Source organism: Epargyreus clarus, unplaced genomic scaffold (assembly GCF_041222505.1).
Source record: "Epargyreus clarus isolate Ecla_fem2 unplaced genomic scaffold, WU_Ecla_fem_2.2 ptg000019l, whole genome shotgun sequence".
NCBI lineage: Eukaryota > Metazoa > Arthropoda > Insecta > Lepidoptera > Hesperiidae > Epargyreus > Epargyreus clarus.
In genome coordinates this window covers 14481770-14493745 of record NW_027332227.1, presented here as the reverse complement: position 1 = coordinate 14493745, position 11976 = coordinate 14481770, and the positions used below count along the sequence as shown (strand labels likewise).

Sequence of the window (11976 nt, the reverse complement as noted above, 5' to 3'; positions counted from 1 at the left end):
TATTATGTTGTAACAACTTATTTATTGCTAAAATATTTATAATACTGATTAATAATATGGATAAGCACACTCAAATCAATTTTAATTGAATATTTCGATTATTTTGAGACTTTTGATCTAATTTTAAAATATTAAACTTTTATGTACATTTTATAAGACTGATACATTTAGATTTTGCCTTAAAATAAAAATAATATTTTAATGATCGTTAATAATTAAAAAGAGTTCATCAAAATAAATTAAAAAGTAGAAAGTTTAAATAATAGCATTTAATGACTACGGTTTTTTAAATATATTTTTTCTCCTCTTTCTCGCAAGTAAAGAGTAATTAGGTACCAGATGGCCTTTACTTATTTCTTGGTAATATTAATTTGCTTCAACAGAAGTATTCCATCAAAATAATTAATCTTTCAAAGTGAATATTTTACAAGTTGCATTTTAAAAGAATTATAAAAAAATCCTCTAATCGTCATAAGATTAGGCCAGCATATGTAAAACTTAATAAATAAGTAACCTGCGTACAACTTAAACAATTTCTATATGTAGGAACAATATTAAATTTAATTACGTAAAATATAATTTACAGTAGAATATACATTTGATTTTGACATCGCATTTGTTTTTTATTTATCTCGCGGAATATCTGATATTACTGGCCGTATAGTAATTATTATTTAAACTTATAACAATAGTATATTTACAGATTAATTGACTGTTTTACGCTAAAAAACTTTAGCGGGGCTCATGGCTGAAAGCTTTTAAGCGTAAATTTTATTTTATTTGACGAAACAGTCTCTTCCCTAAGAAAATAACTTAACCTAACCTAAACTTAATGTGTAGGAGTACGCAAAGATTTATTTATGTATGATTTCACTTCTTAGATTCTTAAACTTTACGGGCCTAATTTGAAGTTGATTTATTGCTGAGGTAGGATTGAAATAAAATATTATATTTATACGAAAGGTTAAGATTATTTTAAAATGGTAAGACATATAAGTCGAATACTTGTAATAAGGTTTTAATTTACAAATTACGTCTACAATATACTTAACAATTACTAAGTAATTACTTTTAACTTCTAATCAACCATGTCTTTGACATCGAATAAAATATCTTCCTTTATTCTATTACTAACACCTCTAATATCATTTATGTGACTAGAAATATAAAGAGACTTCATTTACTTTCAAAATTACACACTATAGCATTTTATTGTCAGTTCTGAACATTATAGATGAAAATAAAAACATTAAAAATACAGGTACATCAGATATATACCCACTATATAAGTATAACTATTTACATTCTATAATTTAACTAACATTTATTATTAACTTTCAAAAAGCTGAAATAGCTTGCTTTACACATAACATTTGTATTTATATAATAATCATTCATCATTCTTCTGTTCCTATACATCGAAAGCACGGTTCACTAACATTAGTATTGTCTTAATTTTAAACAACATTATAATAAGACCTATATAAGATCCTTGTGCGCGTAATATTTAGAATGGAACACTACTCGGCGGCTCCAAATATTTACGCTCCAAAAATAACACATATGGACTAGGTGATGTGGAAATCACCACGTAAGAGTCTCGTGAAAGTCTTCTTGAATTGTTGATTGGCCAGTGCATAACAAAATGGATTGATGGGGCTATTAGCATAACATAAAAAGTAGGAAAACATATAAAGGTGCTGGTTAATACAGGGAGGGTTAGTACAAAATCCTTCGACTAAAGCTAACACGTGGTACGGCGTCCAGCAAATTACGAAAGCGCCTAAAATGAACGAAATGGTTCTAAAAGCTTTTCTGGCTCTGTTTTCAGATTTAGACTTTTGACGTCCGATACTCGGAAATAGTCCATCTCGCTTCGAGCGCCTAACCTTTAACTTTTTCCCGATGTTTTTTACAAATTCTTTTCTCGAATCACCCCGAGTGGACCCACTTACGGCTGGGCTGGATATTTCGCTATTTTCCACCGCGGGGCTTAAGGCAGTAGTAAGTTTCAGTGGAGTTACTTTGTCGTCAATCGGCTTTGGCGATTGAGGCTCATTGTTATTGGAAGACGATACGAGAGTGATCACAGGTTTAGGTCGCTCTCCCGTTGTTAAACTTACCTCTGTATTAACCTTTATGGGTGGTGGTGGTGGAGGAGAAACATTTGGTTTGGGTTGCGTTACTTGTGCTTCAGCTGTTGCTCGTATAAGAGCAGCCTGTAATAATGAAGTATTTGTTATATTACCCGAATTCAAAGTTGGCGGAGATGATGGCTCGGTGGCGGTCGGAAAGGTGATTGACGAGGGTGGGCTCTCATTAATGGGTGTGGGAATGATAACAGAACTCTCATCCATGTACCTTAAATCGGCACCATCCATTCCCACTAGCACGTCGAAACAGCTGCCGTCTCCTTTTATTAACCTTACAACCTTAGCTCTAGATGACTCTGACTGTGATGGTGGACTTTCAGATACTGTTGGACTGCATCTGAATTCTGATGGGGGAGGGATGATTCTTTGAGCAATCGTGGTTGATACATCTCGATCGGATGGTGTAGCCATGCCCGATGATGGAGGTGACATTACACTAGCGGAAGATAAGGGAACACTCACAGCTGGTGTTGGTGCATTGGTGCGTGATGTGTCAGGGTTGTCCGTATCAAGAAGACTCTTCTCGGATATTTGTGAAAGGGAAGACTTTGGTTTTTCTAATTCATGTTTAAATATCGGTGACTGTTTGTTATCGGCTTTCATTAGCATACTTCCATTCATACGCATGTTACTTAGTAGTTGCATAGCTCCAGTTTGCATCACTAAGTTCGCTACTGATGGCCGTTTCTTTATATTTGTTTGTGTAGTACTTTCATCATCTGAATCAAATGCAGGACTGCTTGATCTTTCTGCTTCTACTTGCTCTTCTCTCTTATCAGCATCGGATTCAGCAGTTGTTGATGTGCCAGTGGCTGTCGCGCTACTTTTACGAGCTGAAGACTTCTGGCTCGAGTTGGAATCAGAGGAACCTCCCAAATTCAGAAGAGGGGCTGCTAAAGAACCTTTAGATGTTGAATCTTTACGGCTTGTTTCTGACACTTTTACTTGATCTTCGCTGGAGATTGTCGCTTTAGACAAAGTTGCCATTCCAGCAGCTCGGCCCGCCATGCCAGTCATGACGCCTGCACTTAAAGCTACCATGGACTGCATTTTCCTCTGTTTCGCTTCGCTCTTCTTTTGCATATCGTAAGCAGTTTTGAAAATACCTGCATAAAGTACAATTAGGACGAAAAGAGTTGTCCAATAGTATCCTATAATTAAAGCTGTGTTGAATACCGGATCTTTTAGGAACTGTACGGCGCACTCACCTTCTTGTAAGTCTCTGTAGCCTACAAAATGTTCCCATCCAAATATTGTTGTAAAAAATAGCAATGCTGGTATTATCCAGGTAACTGTGACCATCCATATCACTCTGTTCTTAGTCCGCCAGGCTCTATACCTGGCTGCTATTTTAACACTGCAGAATCTGTCCACAGTTATTAATAATACGGTATATTGGGATACCAAACATACTGTGTAATCAACGGATAGCCAAAGGTCACATAACAAGGGCCCTAAATGCCAATACCCTTTTAATACATAGTCGGTGTAAAAGGGGAGCGACAGGGTACCTGAAAAGAAAAACTGTATGAAAGTATTTGATCTAAAGATTATTATTTTTAATAACAATGAGAAATTCGAAGGTGGTAGAACTTTTACGAACGAAGTAGTGTTGATTTCTGTACTGTAGCAAATGTAGTGTTGATTTCTGAACAGAGCAGAGTTCTTGTTTTGCTTTGAATTGAAGACTACTTTTTGCGCGCAAGGAGATATAACTATTGCTTTAATATTTATTTATTTATCAAAGTTTTCTTAACGTTTATTTTAGACAAATATATTTGCTCTCTAGCCGAAAGCCACCGAATAGAGTATAATGTTTAGTGAGCGAAATGAGTATATCATTTCGGTTTATATGAATTAAATATCCATTCCATATAATACGATTATTTATTTATGTGATTTATTAATAAAAATATAATCAAAATGTATTTTATTCATATATTCATTATGATACAGGCTTATTTTTCAAAGCTGATTTATAAGACTGTCTGAGAGTTTGATTACAGCGTTAAATAATTCATGAATTTAGTCTCCTTACATCAATTACTATCACTTTGAAATAGGATATTTTGGGTTCGAGGACTTTTATGTTTAGTGAGTGATGCTATGGGCCTTTATAAAATGCTTTGTTAACCAAAAATTTGAATTATTTAGCTTAAAAATCTGATTAAAATAAATCTGATTTCTAAGTACTCTCATGTCTTGAGTACTTCTCACCTTTACACTATTAGGGTCAGTATTTATATTACTTACAATATTACATTATAATTAGCTGACCCGGCAAACGTTGTGTTGCCATATAAATAAAAAAATGTTAAGAGTGAACAATCCTTATTACTTAGGGGTATGAAAAATAGATAGTAGCCGATTTTCAGACCTGCTGAATATGCATACAAAATTTGGTGAAAATCGGTAAAGCCGTGTCGGCGGAGTACGGTTACTAACACTGTGACACGAGAATTTAATATATAAGATTATATTATTTGTGTAATGTATTTTTTATTTCTTGTTACGTACTAAAATACTAAATATTAGTAGGTATATATGTGTCACATATGAATGAAATGTATTTAATACAACATTCATATTTTGGATATGACAAAAAGGATGGAATAAATGCATAAAAATTGCGAACTGAGTTGTCCTCGTTAATCCACTTAATGCTGATAACTGAACACTGAACAGTCATAATGAATATCATTATAAAAATAGTGATTCATTTTGAAAATTTCAGATCGGTATCTGATATATTATCACTGTAATGTTATCAGCTTCCCTTAGATTAAAACGCCAAATTCCTTAACAATAATGATTCATCATAATATCTTAGTCATTATTCATATCTGTAAACATTGATGACTTTCTCCATTTTAGGTAACTTTGATCAAAGCTATGTTAAGACAATTAAAGAAATAGAGTCCGAGCCTCCTTAAACTTAATCTTTATTTTTCGATAAGGAACCTTTAAAACGGTATCCAGTACCGTAGAAGACCGTACCGACACAGATTCATGTGGGATTTTAAGCCAACCTTTTAACACGCAAAACCTTTTGAACTTTTGGAGCAAAACATTATTAGCACAATCGCTGAATTTGACCCCATTCCATGGTTTCAAAACATAGTATTTTGATATAGTTTTTATTGTAAACATGAAAATCGTTCATATATTATTATATGAACGATATATATTTATTCCCCTTCAATTATTTGTGTTCTTTTCCTTTTTTTGTATTGCGTTGTTTTATTTATTTATTTGTATTTTAATCGTGCAGTTTGTTTTTAACTACGTTTTTATTTTATTTGCTATCATTTGATGTGTATGTTGCAATTTTCCTCAATTAAATATCTTCTTTCTTTTTTTCTTTCTTTCTTCCTAATAATGTCTCATCTTACCTATCAACAGGTCGGTGGCAGCGAGAGAAGCGATGAAGTAGTTGCTGGGCTGACGGATGGTGCGGTCCACCAGGAAGGCCAACAGCACCAACACGTTACCACTGACCGTCAGCAGGATGACCAGCACCAAGCAGGTCGCGAAGATCACCGCGAGCCACAACGGGAAGGGAGGAAGAACTGGTTGCTGTGGACAAAATATATTAAGTTAGGATTAAAACTACTTCGCAACAACCCGCTACTAATATGATGGTATATATTTTAAGCCATGCAGTATGTACCACCCTCCCTCCCACAAACAATGCGTACAGATGCAAAACGGAGCATCATCAGGGTAAGTTGACTTTACGACGGTTAATCGTTAAGATAGATACAATTAACTATCTGACAAAATATATCTTTATCCTCAAAGGAACAATGATGATTTGCTATTATTTTCTTTTTTCTATCGTAAACATATGAACGGGGTTAAAGAGTTTTATGGATTTGACGCACCGTCACCACACCTCTTTAATGTAAGCATGAGAAAATGATGTGATGAAAAAATACTTGTTCTAACTTAGTCGTCAGGAATAGCAATGCCGACCCTATGTAGGACTTTTAATATATTTGAATTCAGTCACAAATTACTTATAATCAGGTATACTGCATGCTCCCTTGGTACTTCAATTTCATAAAATCAAATTTATTTTATGAATTAATAATAAAGAAGTAGATAATATTTCAAATACTAAGCAAGACAAAGAACACAATATTTCAAACGGTGAAAAATATGAATTTAAATAAAGTATTTTATTGCAGTTGAAATAGTGTTAGCTTTTCTAGAAAACAATATTTAACCAACGTTTAATATTCCGGTTGAAAACTAGGTTTATATTTCATAACGTATCTCTTACAGTGAAGAAGATGCTCCATCTATCTTATTGCTACAAGCTACAAGTTTCTCACTTCAGCAATAAATATGATTCAGCTGTAACTTACAAGCTTGTAGCTTCAAAATATTTCATACAGAATTGTAGAGAAGCAGTGAAAGTTTGAAGAAAATAGCGTTGCACCTTAAGTTCACTGGCTTTTGAATTTGCGAAATTTATGTACGAGTATGTTAAGAATTTTAGCTCCAACAAGACATTATGACGAAAATTTGGAGTGTATGTAATTTACCTGTGTGTTTTGGATATTTTTGCTTTATTAGAGCGATGTTAGCGCTGTTTAGTGTGGTGATGGTATGGTAAGATAACATGTAACAGAGCACGATTTTAAGTAAGTCCTGTTATAGAACAGGAGGAAGAAGTGTGGAGATTGCCATCGTCTAGAAAGCACCTAAGCAAGCTTCTTAGAAAGAGATGTGATAGTGTTGCCTTAAGCTGCACCTATTATATTACAGAAGGTAAAATACAATCTGTTATTAATATTCTAAAACAAACGTCGTTATAATGTCTCAGCGGTACAAATGTAGCACAATGGATGACAATCGTGTGCACGGCTTCATTAAACAAGACACTCTGAATAGAACGGGACATCGATCGTGAGCATAATGCTCGCGTCACGAACCGTGACTGTACTTGTAGAATGTCACTATGATGATATCTCTGATTAGTTATTTTTAAACCCCACCTTTTCTTGTTTTTAAATGCACTGGCGTGAGTTAAGTGATTTCTATCAGTTTCAGTTTTATGTCTGACAATTTTATTAAATTTAAGAACAAAAAAACAAAATATTATTTTACTAATGTCCCTCAAACCTATTTGTGATGTTCTAAAGCTACAAAGCATTGTATTATTAATATTTTAAAACAAAACATCATTACAATTTCTAAGTGGTTTGAATGTAGCACAATGGATGACAATCATATGCACGCCGTCATTAAACAAGACACTCTGAATAGAGCGGGACATCGATCGTGAGCATAATGCTCGCGTCACAAACCGTGACTGCACTTGTAGAGCGTCACTATGATGATATCTCTGACTGGTTGCAACGCGTGCATCCCTTTATAAATATATTTCTTCCTAATACATGTATATAATGATTTTAAATCATTCCGTTTAAGTTTTGGTTTTACTGTCAGTATCAGTATTTTTTTTAAATTTCAGAACATTTCTTATAAATGGCCCCTGGTTTTTTTATAATCAGATAAATAAATAAAAAAGAAATAGATAATACTTACACTAGACGTTTTTCTGCTTGATATCAGCAGTATTTAACGCACCTGTGTTCCGGTTTGAAAGGTGGTAAGGGAGACATATTTATATGACACAAGGAGATGCGACACGTCAAACTCTTAAGTTATCTCGGGTTCATTACAGATAATATTGATGATTGGCAGTGACTACCTACCAATTTCAATTTTACATAAATAAGAATACGTTTATCCCTTACATCACCTACCTTAAACAAGCCACGTGAAGCGTGAACGTCCCAGGTGTGATATAATCGATCGTACCATTATACACGTGTCACGGACAGTAGCGGGAAGACTTCAGCAAACAAATCGCTTTAATGATTTGTGTTGCTAACGTTGCGTTCCACTGATACAGTGTTTACGGGAAGTGCTCGTATAACATTTGTGTTGAACGCAACGAAAATTGTTTGGATACGGTTTGGATGTGGATAGTGTAACACACTAAATTAACAGATTTATGTTGTATTTGAAGATTAAAATTATGCTGAAAAATACATAGTTGGAATCATGGTATTTCGAACCATGAAAAGGTCTATCGGGATATTGTTATTTTTTTTATTATACAGGTGTAGCAGACGAGCATGCAGTCCACCTGATAGTGGTGTTATGCCGCTCAGTAGTCAATATAGATGTTCTACTAGAAGTCGATCACAGATGTGTAGTTACTCCTGAGGATTAAGATGGTCGCATCCTATCTCTTCTGCTGACATTTACACCTCTCTACTGAAATGAAATAACTGCTTCACGTTAGAAATAGTTTGTACCTCCCCGGTCGAAACATATTGGTTTTACCATCTTTAAAAAACACTTCATTCGCCACTTTAATCTAATAAAAAAGTATGATATGTCGCCTCTAGCCAATTAAAATTAGTTCAATCACATTTCTAAATATAACAATAATAATAGGAGATGAAAGCTTGTCTAAACAATATACTCAGCACAATGAATTCAAGATAATAATAGAGGCATAGAACCGTTTTAATCTACCGCGTGTCATTATGCTCACGTCACGACCGCGCTGACACGTCCGTGACAACAATGTTGTAAAATTGGAATCGCTCTACCGTGATCATGTTCAACATTTATAACTATTTTAGAAATTAGTTATTATGTTGGAACGATAGTTGGTAGAATCATTAGGTGGATTGACTTCGGAGGCATCACCGGCACACCTTTTCTGCTTAATAACAGCAGTGTTAATCGGTGTTTTATATCGGTTTGAGGGTTGTGGTGAGGGTGATATACTTATCCGAGGCGTTTCAACTTGATCCTCAGGGGTAGCAACGCATCTGTGGCCAACCTCAGGTAGGGACCTTATCTGGGGTTGATTACATCCATCAGCGGTAGTAGGTAACAATTTATCATTAAGTGAAGTACATGTTCGTTTGCCAATTCAATCATTTTTCTAAAAATGTGTAGTGATGATGCCGTCGCAGGGAAACATGTGTTCGATTAAATTTTCTAAAAACAATAAATATTTGCATATTATAATTGTAATTATATATGCATTTTATTTCTGTTAGTATTTGAAGTATCCAACATATATTTTTCAGTATCACTGGTCACCATTACGTAATATCTATTATTGTCACAAAATCCTTGTTCCAAAATAATTATAACAGGGTTTACCCCTGTCCAAAATTTCTGGGACACCAATCCCTTACGTTTAAAGGTCGGCCGGTGCCTGGATTATATTTATTTCATTGTTTATTGACCAAAAAAGTGTTTTATTTATTACACTATAGAGTCTTAACGTCTGGCGACTCCTTTAAATTTTCAAAATTTTACAACCTTTGTATACCTACGCGAGGGTCAAATCTTGCAACTGAATTTCAAATTAGTTGACCACTACCGTTTGAACTTTAATTTTGCATACACGTTTTAGTTACCTGTTCTATATGGAATTATTCCGAGAGGTACAAAGGTCATATTAACCATTTGCCATCAGGTGGACCGCATCAAGGTTATAAAAAAATAACTCGAAATATTTATTGACCATAAAGTACACTAAACATAAAATTAGAAATATCATACAAATAAAATATACACGAATTAAATACAATACCTAACACCGATTACGTCATAATCGCTCAAGCGTAAAATCCAATTCGGACAAAAACACGAACTTGACGAAAAATTGCTGCTAGGAGGGATTCCAACAATTCAGCACTTAGGGTCACGGAATAGCCCATTCATGTACCTTAAGCAATTGCTTAAAGCAAAGCAGATCCCGATATTTATGAGCAATAAAACCAGTCGTAACTGAAGGGCAGCTGGGCTAGGTACGTAAAATGTCGCATAAAATAATACTTTTATATCAAAACCATATATCAAAGGTACAAGTGTGACTTTAAGAGAAGTGGCAACTCATATCATATGTTCTGTCTGGTTCCCCCGTCATATATGGAATTGGTTCTAGATATCCATTATCTAGATGTCGAGGCGAGAGAATAACCATTTACCATCAAGTGGATTACATCTCTTTTCCTACTTCAAATCTTATAAAAATACTTCAAAATATTTGTTATTTGACCAAACCTACATAAACCTATAAACATTAGATATGTCAGAAATAAAACATAAGTAAACATACATAAGAAAATAAAACACATCGATAAAGTCATAATCGCTCAAGCGTAGAATCCAATTTGAACTAAAACACAAACTTGATGAAACATTACTGCTAGGAGGGATTCCAACAATTCAGCACTTAGAGTCACGGAATAGCCCATTAATGTACCTTAAGCAATTGCTTAAAGCAAAGCAGATTCCGATATTTATGAGCAATAAAACCAGTCGTAACTGAAGGGCAGCTGGGTGGTAGGACTCGGTTTATGTATGAAATGTCGCATAAAATAATACTTTTATATCAAAACGATATATCAAAGGAACAAGTGTGACCTTTGGTAAAATGGTTACGGCCACTGGTGTGTAAATATAAGCACAATCTAATAACGAATCTTGTTTACGTGATTTGCATTTTGAACAGAGTTTTTGATATTGAAATAAGTTGCGTGTGTTCCTGCCTAACAAAGCGATAACGTAGAGGGGCTACTTGTTAAATAAGTATAGTTTAAAAACTAAAAAATACGCTAAAATCGCACGAGACAAATCGTTTATCCAGAATCCTGATGAGGTGAATGGGATAAGATTATTTAAATCGTGTTATGCCATCAGTTCTTAATAATTGTTCAAAATTTTAAATTAATTTGACCGTTCGAAGTGGGTAAAAATTGAGTTCAAAGTTTCCGTTACATACATGCATACAGGTCAAGCTAAAAAAAGCGTGGTAAAAAGGAACAGCCTATATACTTTTGCAACGCCAGAGAAGTCAAAGTATCGTTGGCTTTAAAGTAGAGTTTTTTGTATCCTTTTGTAAAGCTTCATGTTATAGCGTCCCAAAAATTCTTTAGAAGAATGGAGATACACTTCTTTCACATTTATGGTAAAAAGACATGTAAATGGAACCGAGGTGGATAGTATGCGTTTTATGAGTAGTCGCAAACAGAATAAGTTATGTTAAGACTGACACACAGAGGCAGTCATCTAAATGATAAGAGTAGTGTTCTCTTCTGTGTGTGTTCTGACTGTATGAATGTTCCTATTAATGTGAGTTTAGTGTATGATAGAATCATAGTGTATAAAGTTTAAAGTTTTCATACTCATTTAAATTAATCAAAATTGTCAAAGTGCTCTCAAACGGATTAAGCCTATTGCTTACTTAAGAAATGGATCATGACTTTTGAAGAAAGAAAACAATTGAAAACAATGTTCATTTCTCGGGAAAGGCGTGCAAATGGAAATTCCCATTTAATCCGATACACCTCATTCCTTTAGCTTCGTAAAATAGACTCGAAAAAGGTCATTTTAAGGTTCCGTAGCCAGGTAAAAACAACTTTATAACTTAATTCAGTACTTAGTCTATTCGTCATTTACTCACATTTATATAAACACTGTCGTTTTTTTAAACGATAGCACTCAAACATTTATCAGAATGTTATTTTTATCTGTGAAAACAAATGACTGTGCGATGTCAAATTTTCACATAAGGTAAATTAAAATAAGTATGAACAATTTATATTAAAGAAAGGAAAAATTATTTCAATAAAATAATCATGATAAGATATACCTATTCAATACTTATTGTGTAGTTTAAAAGACATGGAATATTATTTTTAATATATTAAATTACTATTTTGAGTTTAGAAACAGTAGAAATGACTTTTGTTTCTTTAAGAAATACTTATAAATA

At 33.9% G+C, this 11976-nt stretch overlaps 1 protein-coding gene across 3 annotated transcripts in view; it reads right to left on the bottom strand.

Annotated features, from left to right (window-relative positions):
• Nucleotides 1-598: 598 nt before the first annotated feature.
• Nucleotides 599-11976, bottom strand: part of mAChR-B (muscarinic acetylcholine receptor) — a 44955-nt gene continuing 33577 nt past the window's right edge. Inside the window, exons 5-7 of one of the 3 annotated variants that reach the window (XM_073083986.1) lie at nucleotides 5546-5729; nucleotides 2616-3664; nucleotides 599-2219 (exon numbers count right to left, since the gene is read on the bottom strand). In XM_073083986.1, coding sequence (XP_072940087.1) covers nucleotides 1569-2219; nucleotides 2616-3664; nucleotides 5546-5729 — 1884 coding nt within the window. In that variant the 3' untranslated portion in view covers nucleotides 599-1568. Of the gene's footprint in view, nucleotides 3665-5545; nucleotides 5730-11976 lie in introns of all 3 variants that reach the window. The other 2 variants (XM_073083985.1, XM_073083984.1) reach the window with 2 other exon arrangements.